Source organism: Lactuca sativa, chromosome 3 (genome assembly GCF_002870075.4).
Source record: "Lactuca sativa cultivar Salinas chromosome 3, Lsat_Salinas_v11, whole genome shotgun sequence".
Classification (NCBI taxonomy): Eukaryota; Viridiplantae; Streptophyta; class Magnoliopsida; order Asterales; family Asteraceae; genus Lactuca; species Lactuca sativa.
In genome coordinates, this window is record NC_056625.2 from 59,259,292 (window position 1) to 59,274,262 (window position 14,971).

At 34.2% G+C, this 14,971-nt stretch overlaps 1 protein-coding gene across 20 annotated transcripts; it reads left to right on the forward strand.

The window, feature by feature from the left end:
- The first annotated feature begins 7,765 nt into the window (after positions 1-7,765).
- On the forward strand, positions 7,766-11,654 carry LOC111902087 (two-component response regulator ARR2). Of its 20 annotated transcripts, none has more exons than XM_042900127.2 (9): positions 7,766-8,260; positions 9,178-9,399; positions 9,915-9,967; positions 10,074-10,319; positions 10,665-10,737; positions 10,833-10,883; positions 11,065-11,111; positions 11,182-11,233; positions 11,335-11,654. In XM_042900127.2, exons 1-5 carry the CDS (start codon positions 8,247-8,249, stop codon positions 10,700-10,702), a joined length of 573 nt encoding a protein of 190 aa, XP_042756061.1. In that variant the 5' UTR covers positions 7,766-8,246; the 3' UTR covers positions 10,703-10,737; positions 10,833-10,883; positions 11,065-11,111; positions 11,182-11,233; positions 11,335-11,654. The 20 variants fall into 20 exon arrangements, 9 of the variants coding, with proteins under 9 accessions (XP_042756061.1, XP_042756063.1, XP_042756060.1 ...); XM_042900129.2 differs by having other exon boundaries at positions 10,857-10,883; XM_042900126.2 differs by having other exon boundaries at positions 10,833-11,111.
- The last annotated feature ends 3,317 nt before the right edge of the window (positions 11,655-14,971 follow it).

The window sequence follows — 14,971 nt, forward strand, 5'->3', positions numbered from 1 at the left end:
ACTCATATGGATTGAACTTGTGCGGTCTTAACTTCTTGTCACCTGGAAGCACAAGGGTCTGCCATTGCTTCCAAGTTGTTATGCAACCAATTGAGAACTCTCAGAACTCATATGCAAAGCCAACTTTAACTGGAATGGATACAGAAATAGGAATATGTCAACACAATAGGTTATAAACCTCACGTCGTGTGCTAGTGATAAACTACAGGTTTTATTCTTGATTAGATCTTGAAAATTATTTCAGGATCTTTTAGACTCCCACTGTCCTCTTGACATATAAGACTCTCTTGCCAAATATTCAAGAGATAGTGTGGATTCTTTATGAAGACAAACACTTCACACAATTGGCCTAAGTTGGTCTCTGTTTTATCCAAAACATCACAACTTACCAATTTCAAATGTACAAGAGTAGGACACACTTTACTCTTACATTTGACTAGTGTTAATAAACCTTTCTTTAAGATATGTCACTCAAGTTAAAATCTTGGAGTATGGCTCTAAGAATTGTTTGGAACGAAGTATGATTCATCTTCTTGATTTAACCATTTTAACAATTATCGATTCCTCTTCTTAGCCATAGGAATGCAATAAGATGTCCTTAGAGGACCAATTATGATATGGTTTCTTAATCATTAAGATAATCACAAAAAATGATATTAAAGTACTCTCCCATCTTTTCAGATTTGAGAAACTTTTATCTTTCTGCCTAATTTGATTCTTCTCATTCGTTCTGCCATACATCGAAACTTTTCCAATGTTTCAAAATTATACTTAAACTTGTAAGTATAACCATATTGACTAAACTTTAGTAAATCATGATGAATAGTCTTACCAATCTTTTGTGGTGGACTTGACCAGTGCACAAGAATGTGTACTGGACCCCTTAGTCCTTTACTTGACTCACATATACATGTGAACAAGGAATTAGTCTTAATTTTCCAAAGATGAAGATTTTCATTCATCATACTATACAATTTGCATGATTCCAAGTTTCAGTCCAATTGAAACTTGGGTGATGAGAATCTTTCCTTATTTGGTAAATTTAGACACTACCACAAATGAAAGAATCAAATTCATATTTCCATTATTGCTAGAAACTTACAAATATCAATTTTTCATAAATGCGATTGCAAGGAGATATAAAATAAAATAAAATAAAATTTTATTTATTTATAAAATGCGGAAAAAACTCTTTCCTTACAATGCAACTTTAAATGAAAACTATGCTATTACATATTTCCTAGCAATCTATCATAACTCTTAAGTAGTAGCTCAAGAATCCGATCTTCGAACCATGCGATTGAAATCCATCTTCGCAATCAGATTCAACATACTCTTTCTTTAAGTTTCCTTCCCTTTGCTTGATCCTACCATACATCAAAATGTATTAAGAATCTCCGAATGGGAGCTTAATTGAGTTAGATATTGGACTTACCTGAAGCAGAGTCAAGCATTTTGACTAGACCTTGTCTCAGATCTTTCAGGTAGTTAGGGCAGCTTCGCAACCAATTCCCTTTACTTTTGGCAATACAAACATATGTACTCTTTGGTAATAGTACATAGGACTATCTCAGACTTAGCCTTTCTCTTTATCATTTGGTCAACCGAGTTGACTATGGCCGATTCCTTTCCATTGGGAAAAGAGAAAGCTTTTCTGGATAATCAATGTTACCATTGTCAATGTCCATGGAAGTCTGGGAAGTTGATCTTCTTAATCAAATTTGCTCTACCAGTGCTCCAAATTATTGCTAATTCAGCAGCACCAAGCAAATAGATAAGATCATTAAGGGTCATGTCATAGTCTTTCACATAGTAGTCCCAAAGGACATACTATGTGAATTAGGAAGTGATTAGTCAACATCCAACTTCCTCAAGACTTTGACACCCAACTCTCTCGGCTCGTCAATATGTGACTTCATCTCCAAGATGTGAGCACACATATACCTTGCTTGCCAATAGGGCTTGAGTGACCTTGAACTTGTGGGTTAGGGAGAATAATTGGAGGAGGTGGAGGAAGTGAAGAATGATTTTCAGGACATCATCTTCATTAGGAAAGCTTGTTCCAAGATATTTGGGTAGATCATAATTGTCTGAAACATACATCTTTTGGGAGATATTCAAGATAGTTGATTTAAAGTCCTTAATATAACACCCAACATGAAATATTAAGGCTAGGAACCAACACAATATTTTATAACTTGGAAGAGGGATGCCGTAATCCAAGATATAAAATATTTAAAGGTAGGCGAATGACGATTCACCAATTTCCACCATGAAAAACGAAATAGTTTGTTAGGTTTTAATTGGATTTGAAACTCCTAGATCTTTTGAGATTCATTGAATTTTTCAATGGTATGTTTCAATCTTGATTGTGCCCTCTCAAGTTTTATGACTGTGATGTCGGGGATCACAAAACATGGTGTGAATAACCATGCAAATATACTTGGTACCCTTAATATTTACCACTCAATCGATGTGTCGCTTAACCACTCGCGCTCCACCGATATTATGATAAACATTAAGATACCCTTTGCCGACCATGTTAAATCATGCTAGTGTGTTGGCTAACCACACGCGCTTCACCAACCGACTTTAGCAAGGTGCAAAGTGTAATTTCATGGGTTAGCACCAAATTCACATTTTCCTAAAGTAACTAAGATTGGGACTTTATAAAAGGTTTAGTTACTTTATATTTATCATTATACTTATAATGAAGGGAGAATTGGGCCTACTAACGGTAAGACTGACTTTGTTCTTATACATATATATATTATTAACTTATAATTCTATAAAGTATAAGGTTTGAATTTTAACTTCTAAAATTCTAAGGGTTTAACTTGGAATTAAAGTATTCACGAAGGGAAACTTTACAAATTCAAAAACTTGAGGGCAAGTTTTGAACTATTCAAACACACTTCAATTCCATTACTTATGTGTTTAAGGTAGTTTTAATGAAAAACTCTTCAAGTTCCATAACTTGAGGACATGTTATGGAAGACTTTAAAACATTTAAAAATGAGACTCCATTTTTCATAACTTATGGAAATCTTATGAGTTTTAATAATCATAAATGTAACTTTTCATATAACTTGAGGACAAGTTACAAAAACACATTTTATGAATAACTTTTAGATCAATTTGGATTGAAAAAATATTATCACATAACTTTTCTATTAGTCTAAATCAACTCATAAGAACAAGATAATTCAAATCAAACACCATTCATGTAATTACCCTAACCATTAAATTAATACAAAACATGAATCTATTGACAATTATCTATGAAATTGGATTAGCATGAACATTACCACATCAAAAACAGGTCTACAAGTTCAAAAACAGCTTAGGGTAATGTTCCTAGTCCAATTCCGACCAAAAGCCTCGAAAATATGTTGTCTGGAGGTCTAACTCATTGAGTGCATGAACCAACTCGATGAGTTGGATGATTTTATGAATGGACTCGGTGAGTCCACTGTCCAGAACAACATAAAATCGAATTTTTCAGCAATTTGCATCAAGTATAATTGAAAACAAGTCTAGGCTCTGATACCACTGAAGGGTTTTGAGCATTCTAATACTCCTAAGGTGTACATGTAACCCTAAATACCTTGGTTCTATGTTTTCTCTATTATACATGCAAATATCAATTTTCCAAGGAATTGTTCTAACTAGCGTAATATGAAGTACATATAATATAAATTCTAGTAGAATTACATACCTCTTTGTTGTAGCTTGATTCCATGGAGCTTAAGAGCCTAGTGCCTCAAGTGTGACACCTCAAATGGTTCACACAACATCACCAACATCTTGGAATAACTTGAGAGAAAAGGTTCCTATGCTCAAATCGGCTAGCCCTCATGTGTACACACACTAGTGCCAATTTCTTGAGCCATGGGGTTCTTATATATTGTGGTTATTAGGGCTACACCATGTAAATCATGTCTTTCCATATTCTTCATGCTCCATGGGTTAAAACCTCCATGGTGTATCCATGGGTTTAGCCCAACATAAAGAACAATGGTTCACAAGCCCACATATATAAGAATGAATGATTTACACAATCAATCCCCATATATTTGATTAGTCTCCTTTTGATCATAAAATTAATTCCATATTAATTCTTGATCAATACTAATTAAATAATATGATTTCATATTAATATATTAGAACTTATAATATATTAACAAATCAAAAATATCCTTTTCTCACAAAAGTCTATCCAAATTGTTCCGATGTCATGCAACCCAAATGGACCATGCCAATGAGGTCAAGTACATACCAATAATAGTTATGGACTTAGACACTAATCCAACAGTATATCATGTTGAAATTGTTATCTCTCATTAATTGTAAATCTTTAAATCATATTATTTGTTGATATGGAAATCTTGTCACATGATTCACATATGCCTTTGTTGTTCTTTGTCCCTCTTTGCTTCTGTCATATTGATATATATGGCATAACATTATATTGTAACTGTTATTGAACTCACTAAGCCTCACCCGCTTATCCCTCTCAATGTTTAAACTATTGCAGGTGATAAGCATCCAGTATAGTCATGTACTGGTAGAAGATGTAGAATAGATAATATTATAGCTTTTGTATTTATTGTATAAATTTCTGGGAAGTTATGTAGTATATATATATATATATATATATATATATATATATATATATATATATATATATATATATATATATATATATATAACTTTGTAAAAACTTGTTAGTCAGTTTGTACCCAGACTTACGTAAATTTTATGAATATGCATGTAGCATGTTTGGAGTAATATTGTAAAGTTTAGAAAGGGGTTCTTTCAATCATGGTATCAGAGCAGTAGTTTAAGTGAACTAAATACCACGGATTGGTATGTAGACTTAAACCGCCAAAAGTTCAATATATGAACAAATTCATTAGGAGTATATGGATACAAACCATAGGATAGAAGTAAGTGGATTATTGGATAATGTTAAATCTTAATATTTTAAAGTATTAAGCTACTTCAAAACTTTTAGAGCATTAGTTTAAGAGAACTAGGAATGGTAAGGATTTCTAGGCTTAAACTTGAATTGCTAAGTAATGATGGTACGATGTGTGCTTAGTATACTTTAGGTTGAATACCTCACTTGCTATAGTGTCCACTAGCATGCTTTAAGGGAGATGTCTTATATGCTAATATGTGCAAAAAGATAAATAAAATGCCTGAAAGCGCGGGCACGACTTGGAGATACGTGGTGTCACTCTTTCGAAGCATCCACGTGTCGATAGAACTATTTATGTTTCTTTTATTCCATCAGCATGAAACTTTTCGAGGTGATAAGGAGACTTACGATAGTTGAAATTGATAACTTCATAAATAAACAGTCAATGGATATCGTAAAATCTATCAAGTGATACAGTAAATAGTGTATTAATACCTATAGAGTGGTGTTGTAAATTCAAACAATGTATGATGAAATAATAACACCTTTAGAGGCATATTGTGTGTTCAAAGTACATTTAGACGAGATGAATGTTTTGATGTAATCCATGAAGTTGTTCCATTGCCTGTTAATAGTAGTTCAACGGTAAAAAGACAGACAAAAACGGACGTTGGATGAAGAAGTTATCAATTTTTAACGGACTTTTAAAATAAAATCAAAATTAGCCGACGGAGTCTAAATGAAAGTGGTAGAGCATAGTCTCACCTACGCGTGGATATAAATAATGTCAAAAACGGAGCTCGTATGCGAAATATATGAATTTTAGAAGTTTGGAAATGTGCAGTACGCCCAGCGTACTCATGGTTCATGGTTTGGGTTGGGCCACGTCGCCCTACTACACCATTCTAGTGCCCCGAGTCCGTAAGCAGTGACGTATTCGGTCTGATCTGCTTAGTAAGCCCATCATACTCGATGTACGCCCATCGTACTCGATGTACGTTCAACGTACTGCATGTAGAGGGAGTACGCCCAGCGTACTCTGAAGTTACCCCCAGCGTAATCGCAGGGATCAACCCCTATATAATAGAACTCGTGGGTTGCCGAGTTTTAGTTCTCAAGTTCTTCTCTCTCACTCATTATTGCCTCGTTTTGCATGCAAGTTATATCCCGAAGCCCCGGTAACATTCCCAAGACCCGAAGTAAGTCCCGAAGCCCCAAGGATCCTGATAAGTAAAGTTTCCGAGCCAAAACTCTGCCCGCGAGAAGCCCGGTTTTCAAGAAAGCATCCCGGTTTCACCGAAGAATACTACTCTTAGAGACCTAGTGTTGTCCGATCATCTTCTGATCAAGTGAGTGCATGGTCCCTTTCACATACACGATGTTAATACAAATATTGATGAATGTATTATATATATGATATGAGTAAGTGCGTAGTTACTTTTTGATAATACACATATATGAATTATACTCTATGAAATACGTGCTATGTGGTTATATACTACTTGTTATGTGGTATGAGTATTGAATGAATATGTTATACAGGTTTTAAGCTGTATATAAACAAGTATATTTTATCTACAAATGTGTTGGGTAGAACATGCGTAGATAGTGATGTGTGATGAAATAAAAATGATGAGAGGCCTCGATGTGATTGTGATCTAGTCATTCAGCAGAATATGGATGACAACCACGAACTTTTCTAGACAATTTAGTGGAACGGTGCCAGGCTCATAACCTGTAGGTGTAGTGAACTTGGGTGTTCATTTGTTGTATTCTATCCCCCTCATGGTTGCCTTTAGGACATCTATTGTTGAGGAAACCCGTTTGCAGTAATGTCCGTCCCGATGAAAATCCTAGATTAGGTCCCTTGTAATAGTTATTGTCATAGGGACGTAAAGTGAGGATAATGGGAATGGGTAATCGGGTTATTCTTGGTTGGTGAAATTAAATATAACTATTTAATGTAGGTTGAAAACCCTATATGCTTACCAGGCTCCCAAGCCTGACCCACTCAGTTCCTTTGTATTACAGGTAGTGGCGCGAGAGCATAAGTTGGGGAACTTGTGAAGATGTTTTTGTTTATAGACCAGTACTTGTATATAACTGTGTAAGGTCTATGTTTTATTGTTTATGCTTTTGTGTCTATATCGGAACATGACGTCCCAAGTTTTGATATATAATGAAAATACATTTCTTTAAGAAATGCTTTGATAAATCTTATTTTATCATGTAATGTTTTGGGGACAAATTTCGCAACTCTTTTAAATCAATGGATTTACTCTGAAATTATTTTAAAAGGATAAATGAAACCGGTCTTTTCTGGACGTGATTTTGGGGATGTCACAGTTGGTATCAGAGCATTAGTTTAAGCGAACTAGGAATTTGTAGGATTTCTAGACTTAAACTTAGAATAGTAAGTGAAGATTGTGAGATGAGTGTCTGTCATATTTTAGACACGAGCACTAGTTTATTTTAGTATAATTGCCTAAAATGCTTTTATGTAATAAATGTTAAATGTTTTCCATATATGATATTATTTCACTACTAGAAAACAGCCATTTAATGATGCGCAAACAATGACACGTGGTGATTTACGATTCGTAAAAGTGTGTGCCCTAAAAATAATGTCATATCTTCTAAAATTTGAAGGATAAAGGACACACTTTTGTGCGTGCCCTAAAATGAATGTCCAACATAAAAAATTAAAAACACGGAGGGCACTTATTTAAAAATGGGCGTCGTCTAGAAATGTCGCTTTATATTTTTTTTAATGAAAGGCGTGTTCTCTTCTTTTGCAGCCGGAGGGAAACGAAAATCCCAAGAGTTTGAAAGGCCGACATTGTTATCCTCTACCTTATTTCCATCGTTCTTTTCTATCTCTCGCTCTTTTCTATCTCTCTCTCTATATATATTTCTCTCACTCTAATACCCAAAAAAAACCTAATATCATCACCAATCATCTTTTCTTCCACAACAAAATTGTTGCCTTCTTGCTTGCTTCCGGTCAGCCTGACATCACGTTGAGACGGAAGACTTGGTGGTGGGTTTTCCTTGTGGTCGGTGGAGTTTCTCCCAATGATGCTTTCCACTCTTACATCCTCTTTAATCGACACCTCTTCTTCTTTGCTGCTTACTCACCCTAAATCAGGTAATACCGACACCGACCTAGCGGTGGGGTTTCCTTATTGACAGTGGTGGAGTGTTTCCCTAAAGCTACTTGGTTTGAAGTGCCGATGAAACGTGCCCTTTCCACCTCTACTTCCGTTTGCCGACTCACCCTCTGTTAATATTGTCTATTAATAGCTTCAGTCGCCAGCTCCTGATGTGGGTTTCAATGTAATCTTTTTATATTGATTTGCATATATACAAATTTCATCTCCTTATTTTTTTTGCAGCTTCTCTTTCTAGAAAACGCTTCAGGTGAGGTTTGAATTCAATTTATTATTGTATTATCTATGCTTAATGATGCTTGCAAATTCAAGGATTTGCATGTTGGTGCTTCATAGTTGATATCCCTTATTTATTAGGTATTATAGGGATTGGTCTTGAAGAGCAATGAAAACCAGCGATTCATGGTTGAAACATTTGTCGATGTTATAGTAACAGACTATATATATCTGATGTCATATCGGTTCTTTGTTGGACCAATGTCTTCTAACCTGTTCACTAGACAAAAGGATAAAAGTTTTGATGCTTTCACTTTGTAAGATGATATATATGTTATTTGTTCTTGCAATTACAACAAAACGTATTTCACTTTGTGATTCTACTTGGTGCAAAAGTAGAATGCTATGCTATATGTAACATTACCAGGAAATTTGTTGGTAACTCAAGGTAAAGGTAGGTTTGGCATACAGGGCCAAGCCAGGCTGTGAATTCTTAGATGATATGTGATAAGCCTCAAGAACTTCTAGTTAACAGCAGGAGGGGTAGAAAGGTCAATATATAATAAAGCAACTTTTGAGTGTGGTGAAGTGTCTATTTCCGTTTTTTTCTTTATCCTTCGTGGGGAATATTTCCAGCTGAGTTATGGTCCCAGTGGTCCTTATTTTGAGGTTTATTCCCTTATACTAGGAGAGTATTTAAGCTTGTTTGCAGTGTGGGGTTGTTTATCGAGAATTTTGTTATTGCTCTTATGAACCTTGGAGAGACTCTCACCTCTATAATTGTGAGAGAACTATCACCAATCATATGAATTATTGAGTTTATGTGCCTTTGTGAGTTATTCTTATTCATAGCTTATCAATATGCAGCAGTTACCTGAGGACAATATTGATTCTGCAAGGAGGGCATATAAATTTGAAGAGAAGTCTGAAGAGCATTCCTACAGTAACATTTTCCTCTGATCACAAGTGTTTGACAATTGGGAAAAGGATGATGGTTGCAGGTGCAACCGGGGGGAGTCCGGGTTTGATTGCTGATGCCTTGACAGAGAAGGATATTCATGGTTCATATACAAGTGGAGGTTGGAAAAGGTTGTAATTCATTCTCTTATATATTCATTGTTTTGTAATAAACCCATAACAGTCCACATATGTCTTTGTACAAATGTGAGTATACTAATGTGCGTTGTAACTATATATAGTTTTATCCATTGGCCCCCATTTCCATATGCTGCTGCTATGCTTTTTTTTGTTACTGATTTCCCTCATACATAGCAGAGTCCAGCAGGACTCATCATAGGCATGGCACAAGGAACTACTAGTCTTCTTAGTAATACAATTTGTGCCATAAGTAATGTTGCCACCCAAGTCAGTACATTTAAGCTTCTTGAACTCGTTGGCTTAGAAATGGATCTACCTGTCATAAGTATGTTTTTTTTTCATTTATAATAATCTTTTATCTTTTATATAAACTAAAAACAAATTATTAAGCTTCTTGAACTCATTGGCTTAGAAATGGATCTACCTGTCATAAGTATGTTTTTTTTTCATTTATAATAATCTTTTATCTTTTATATAAACTAAAAACAAATTATTATTGTTTGTAGTGATGTCAGCAGATGGAAGAACGAATCTTGTGTTGAGGGGAATAAGACATGGGGTATGTGATTACTTAATCAAGCCTATATATGAAGAACAACTAAAGAACATATGGCAACATGTTATAAGAAAAAAGTGGAATGAAAATAAAGAACATGAAAATTCAGGGAGCATAGAGCACAAAAGTGGAGGAGGAGCTGATGATAATCATGATAGTGAGTATGGTTCTTCTGTTAATGGAGGAGGAGAAAATGGGGTGCTGACGTGTCATAAAAAAAGGAGAAGTATTAAAGAAGAAGATGATTGTGAACTTGAAAGTGATGTTCCATCTGCTTCAAAAAAGCCACGTGTTGTTTGGTCTATGGAGTTGCATCAACAATTCGTTAGTGCTGTGAATCAACTTGGAATCGATAGTATGTTATTATTATTATTTTTTTCAATTATTATTATTATTTAATAGATGTTGCTCAGGGTATTGTTGCTTTTACAATGGACGACCCTCTGCATAAGCTTTTTATCGATTTATATTTTCTATTATCATATCTTCTCACTTCTCAATGACATTATGTGTTTGTTATAGTATCAAGTTCCAGAGAATGATGTCAAAGGAATTTCTAAGGATAAACCGTTGTATGATCTATCTGTTTCTTTACTTTAATGAGTAAAATTTAAGTTCTAAGGATATTCATATTCCCATTCATTCTTGATTTATATATCTACATGGTATAATTATTTTTAATTCTTCCTTTTGCAAAAAGGTATGCTTTTGAGTAGAAGGAGACTTTGCTTTCCTTAAAGAAGAGTGGCAAAATCAATGAATTATTATTACAGGTAAAACTAGTTGACCATTTTTTTATTTTTTATATTAACTTTTTAAATTCATAAGACATAACAAGATTACCTCAATCATGCTTTTTATGGTAAAGAGTACATCTTGTTGCTAAACTCAGATAATTTTGCTGAAGTTGTGGACCCAAGTATCCTTTTTAAGTTTATAATTGTTAGTTTCTTTTTGACTTAATGAACTTAAGATATATATTTGAGTATGGCTTCTCAAATATTTTTATAAACATCATTTATCCTAGGAAAAATGTTATAAATTAAACAATTAAACAATAACCAACTATATGATTTTGGGATCCTTATGATATGTACCAGAGATTCTAAATCATCTTATCCAGAAGAACATTGAGTATTGCATGGAGGTAATTACTATAAATGCCCTTTTCGTATATTTAGTTTATTTACCATAGTGAAAACTTGACTAATTTACAGGTGTCACAAGTTTCAAGTGAATGGGAAGCTAGTGCCCTAATTGAGGTTAATGGTAATAAGTGATTTGTTCTTAATGATTTCTGGATTAATTCAGATTATAACAATACCTTAATGATATTAATAAACTTCTATGATATTTACAATGTCTTGCAGTGTCTCCTTTAAGCAACAACTCGTTATTTCCCTATCTACTGATGACCCCTTACAAATCTATCTCACAAAGGAACCCTTGGTGGAGGAATACAATATTGTTGCTTCTGTGATGGGAATTAAAGTATCTTAAATTCTTTTTTTACAGGTCTGGAAGTTGAGTTCATGTGATCTTTGTGTATATCTTCTTAGTTTGTATAGCATTACATTGTAGAAGGTGTCCCTTAATAGCAATGTAGTATTAGGTTATATAGTTAGGGAAAACCTCTTAATAACAATGTACAATTAGATCCCCTTAGTATCTATGTATTACAATTTTTTCACATGATGTTATTGCATGAAATTGATTGTTTTGGTATATATTTGTTTACATATTTTTGTATTATGCGTAAATGACTATCGTAAAGAAGCGTCATAAATGCATATCGAAAATGGTTATTGAAGTTTATGACATGCAAATGCGTGTAATCTTCATTTATGACAGGGGCTTCCTTGATACACATTGTGTGTCATAAACACGCACGTCGTAAGGTTACGACACGCAAATGTGTGTTGTCTTCCTTTATGACAGGGCCTTCCTTGATACGCATTGTATGTCATAACTGCGCGTCGTAAATGTGTGTCATAAATGTGCGTCGTAAATGCGCGTCGTAATAGACGACGCGCAAAAGCATGTCGTCTCTCTTTATTACATGGCCTTACTTGACACGCATGATGGGTTTTGGCTATAAGAACATCCTATGTGCTCATACAAACCCTAATGCTTGGATCTAGGTTTCTCTATTGTACATGCAAGTTATCCAAGACTATAAACCCTAGTTCTAGCATACAAGTAATCATATTAACATGAGAATGGGTTTAAGATATTACCTTGATTGTTATGTAGCAATAACAATCCAATTCCTCCTTGTATTGACTTTAGAAAGCTTAGATTCACAAATGTCACTCCTCTAATGGTTCACAAACACCATAAGCAAAAGGATGAAGAGGAGAGAGGATAGAGGCTGCCCAAAAACGTCCACAAACCCTAGAGAAGTCTTAGCCACGTTTTTAGGTCATAAGGGATCTATATATATAGGAGGCTATTAGGGTTATCTAACAAGGAAACCCTAAATTGGATGCTTAAGCCCTAATCAACCCATGGAGTCCATTAATTAAGGCCTTGGACAATTTCTTCTTGGGTTTCCCCATAGAATTCGTCCACTCCTTAATATAAGGCAATCCATGGCCCAAATTGCAATTATCTTATAATTACAATTCCAGTCCCCCCTTAAGTTTAATTAATCTCTTTTAGTCACAAAACTAATTACCAATTAATTCTTGACTAATATTAATTAAACAATATGATTTCTCCTTTAATATATTATTCTCATAATATATTAATAAATCATATTTAATCCTTTCTCTCCATAATTCATCCTATCAAGTTGCTTTGGTGAAGGCAACCCAAAAGGACCATGCACCATCGGGTCAAGTACATACCAAAATAGTTATGGATTACACACTAATCCAACAGTCTCCCACTTGGATAAGTCTAATAACTATTCTGCGTATGACTTCAGATCCTGATCTGCAATCGTAGCTTTCCAAAGCCACTGTCAACTTTAATCATATCAGATACGTGTGTCCTTTAGATAAGGGATCATATATTCCTCCATTCTAGATATCATATGAGATATGATTTCAAATCATTCTCTTTGTACTATATCTTGATTCCCGGTTTATGACGACTGACTAATTGAACAAATCAAATTAGCCCTAGCCCGGCCGAGCATTTACGTTTTTCATCACTAAATCATCGAGGGGCCCAAAGATATCGCTTTTATCCTACTTTGGATAAAAGGAACGGATAAACTTTGATACAATGCTTTCTTGCACTCACTCACCGAATCACACACAACAATATGTTTTATAACACCAAGTTACTAGTGCGTTTACATATTATCAATGTGCAACCGATTTGCAAGATACAACTCACACATCTCGGTTTCAAGAATATAAGATGTTATCGTCTCACCAATCACTCGTGATACAATTCATGGAGTGATCCAAGTGAGCGTGGGTTAAATCCAATGCTCAAATCATATTCATAAGCACTCATGAACGTTGCAACAAACATTTGCTTATGTCTAATGCTCTTTAGACAATCCACACACCAATTCACGACAGTCTTCATTCATACCTACTTCCAACATATGAACGACTGTGGCCCGTTCGAATAATTTGACTGTTCTTAACCAATTAAATTATTCAGGAAGTCAAAACATGCAAAGTGAAACACAAGAATAATACTAATCCCAAATGGCCTCAAACCTTTGAGCATAAATAAAACACCTTTTATTTATCACCATATCGATTACTCATTATTTGTTGTTTCGGGTAATCAACTTCTTACTTGAATTATTACATTTGTCCCATGCTCTTAGCATGCACACAATGTTTACCTATGGTTCTTACTTTGTGAAATAGACCAAATTGAGCACATTTCCAATCATTCTCATTTCACAACTCCAAATCCTTTTTCATAAGTGAAAGAATATCAAATTCTTTGTACTTATAGAATATGCTAGATTCTAACATTCTATGCAACTATCCTTTCGTAATGTCACTGCACCAAAGTCACAAAGACTATTGCCAATGATATTACAAAGTCTTCTATCGGAGATTGTTACAAGACAATTCCTTAGATATGATGTCTCTCACTTAAAGTACATTCCTTTGAACATCCTTTTGCATAAAGGTTTCTAATCTAGTCATAGATTTTTCAATATTCAATTTCCAATATGGATACATTTCCATATTTTCCATATGACAACTTATTCTTAATAGAATCTTTTCTATTCATAGTAATGTCGATATGGTCCATCCAATATGGAAACATTTCAATATTTTCCATATGACAACTCATTCTTAATAGAATCTTTTCTATTCACAATAATGTCGATATGGTCCATTCAATACCATGCCAACTACTCACAAGCAACCAATCCTCGTCGAACTTTGGATTGTCCTTTGATAGTTGTTTAATTATTTTAGTCAAAACCGATTCTAGTCCCTTTTCCCTCTAAATGCACTAGACATTTGGAAAATTTTAGAATGGTCAAATATTAAAGCATTTTCAATCGATCCTATACCCAAAGCGTATGGGACACGATGCATAATGTCTACATTAAGATTTGATACTTTATCAATCTTCTGCCATAATATTTTATTTTCTATGTTCTCAAAATTCGAATTGTGAAGAGGAATGCCGTAATCATAATCGAAATTTTAAGAACACACTATGTACCTTTGACTAAATTTATTAACATTCCACAACCTAAGCCTTTAGATTTGAAATGAAGCATAATATTCTCTCCCTTAATTATACCAAACCAACTTTACAACCCTTACGACTTTGCAAGGTATAACTCTTGTTTTCTATAATTAATATTGCCAACTTGCAATACGTGCCTTAATAATCATACAATCATAACATTTATGCTCCCACTATCATGATTATTATTATAAAACATAACACTTATGCTCCCACTAGCTTCGACATGTATTCATAAACATCTTAACTTCCAGAAAAACAATACCTATTGAATTTCTTAAGTCCATGTTTCTAATACTTAATGCTTTGATAATCTTTTATCAA

Bases quoted from the DNA above. Each gene is read 5' to 3' on its own strand.
- LOC111902087 (XM_023897959.3), top strand. The intron at 9,400-9,914 runs GTTGTAATTCAT...TATTGTTTGTAG, and splicing joins ACAAGTGGAGGTTGGAAAAG to TGATGTCAGCAGATGGAAGA. The intron at 9,968-10,073 runs GTATGTGATTAC...ATGAAAATTCAG, and splicing joins TGAGGGGAATAAGACATGGG to GGAGCATAGAGCACAAAAGT.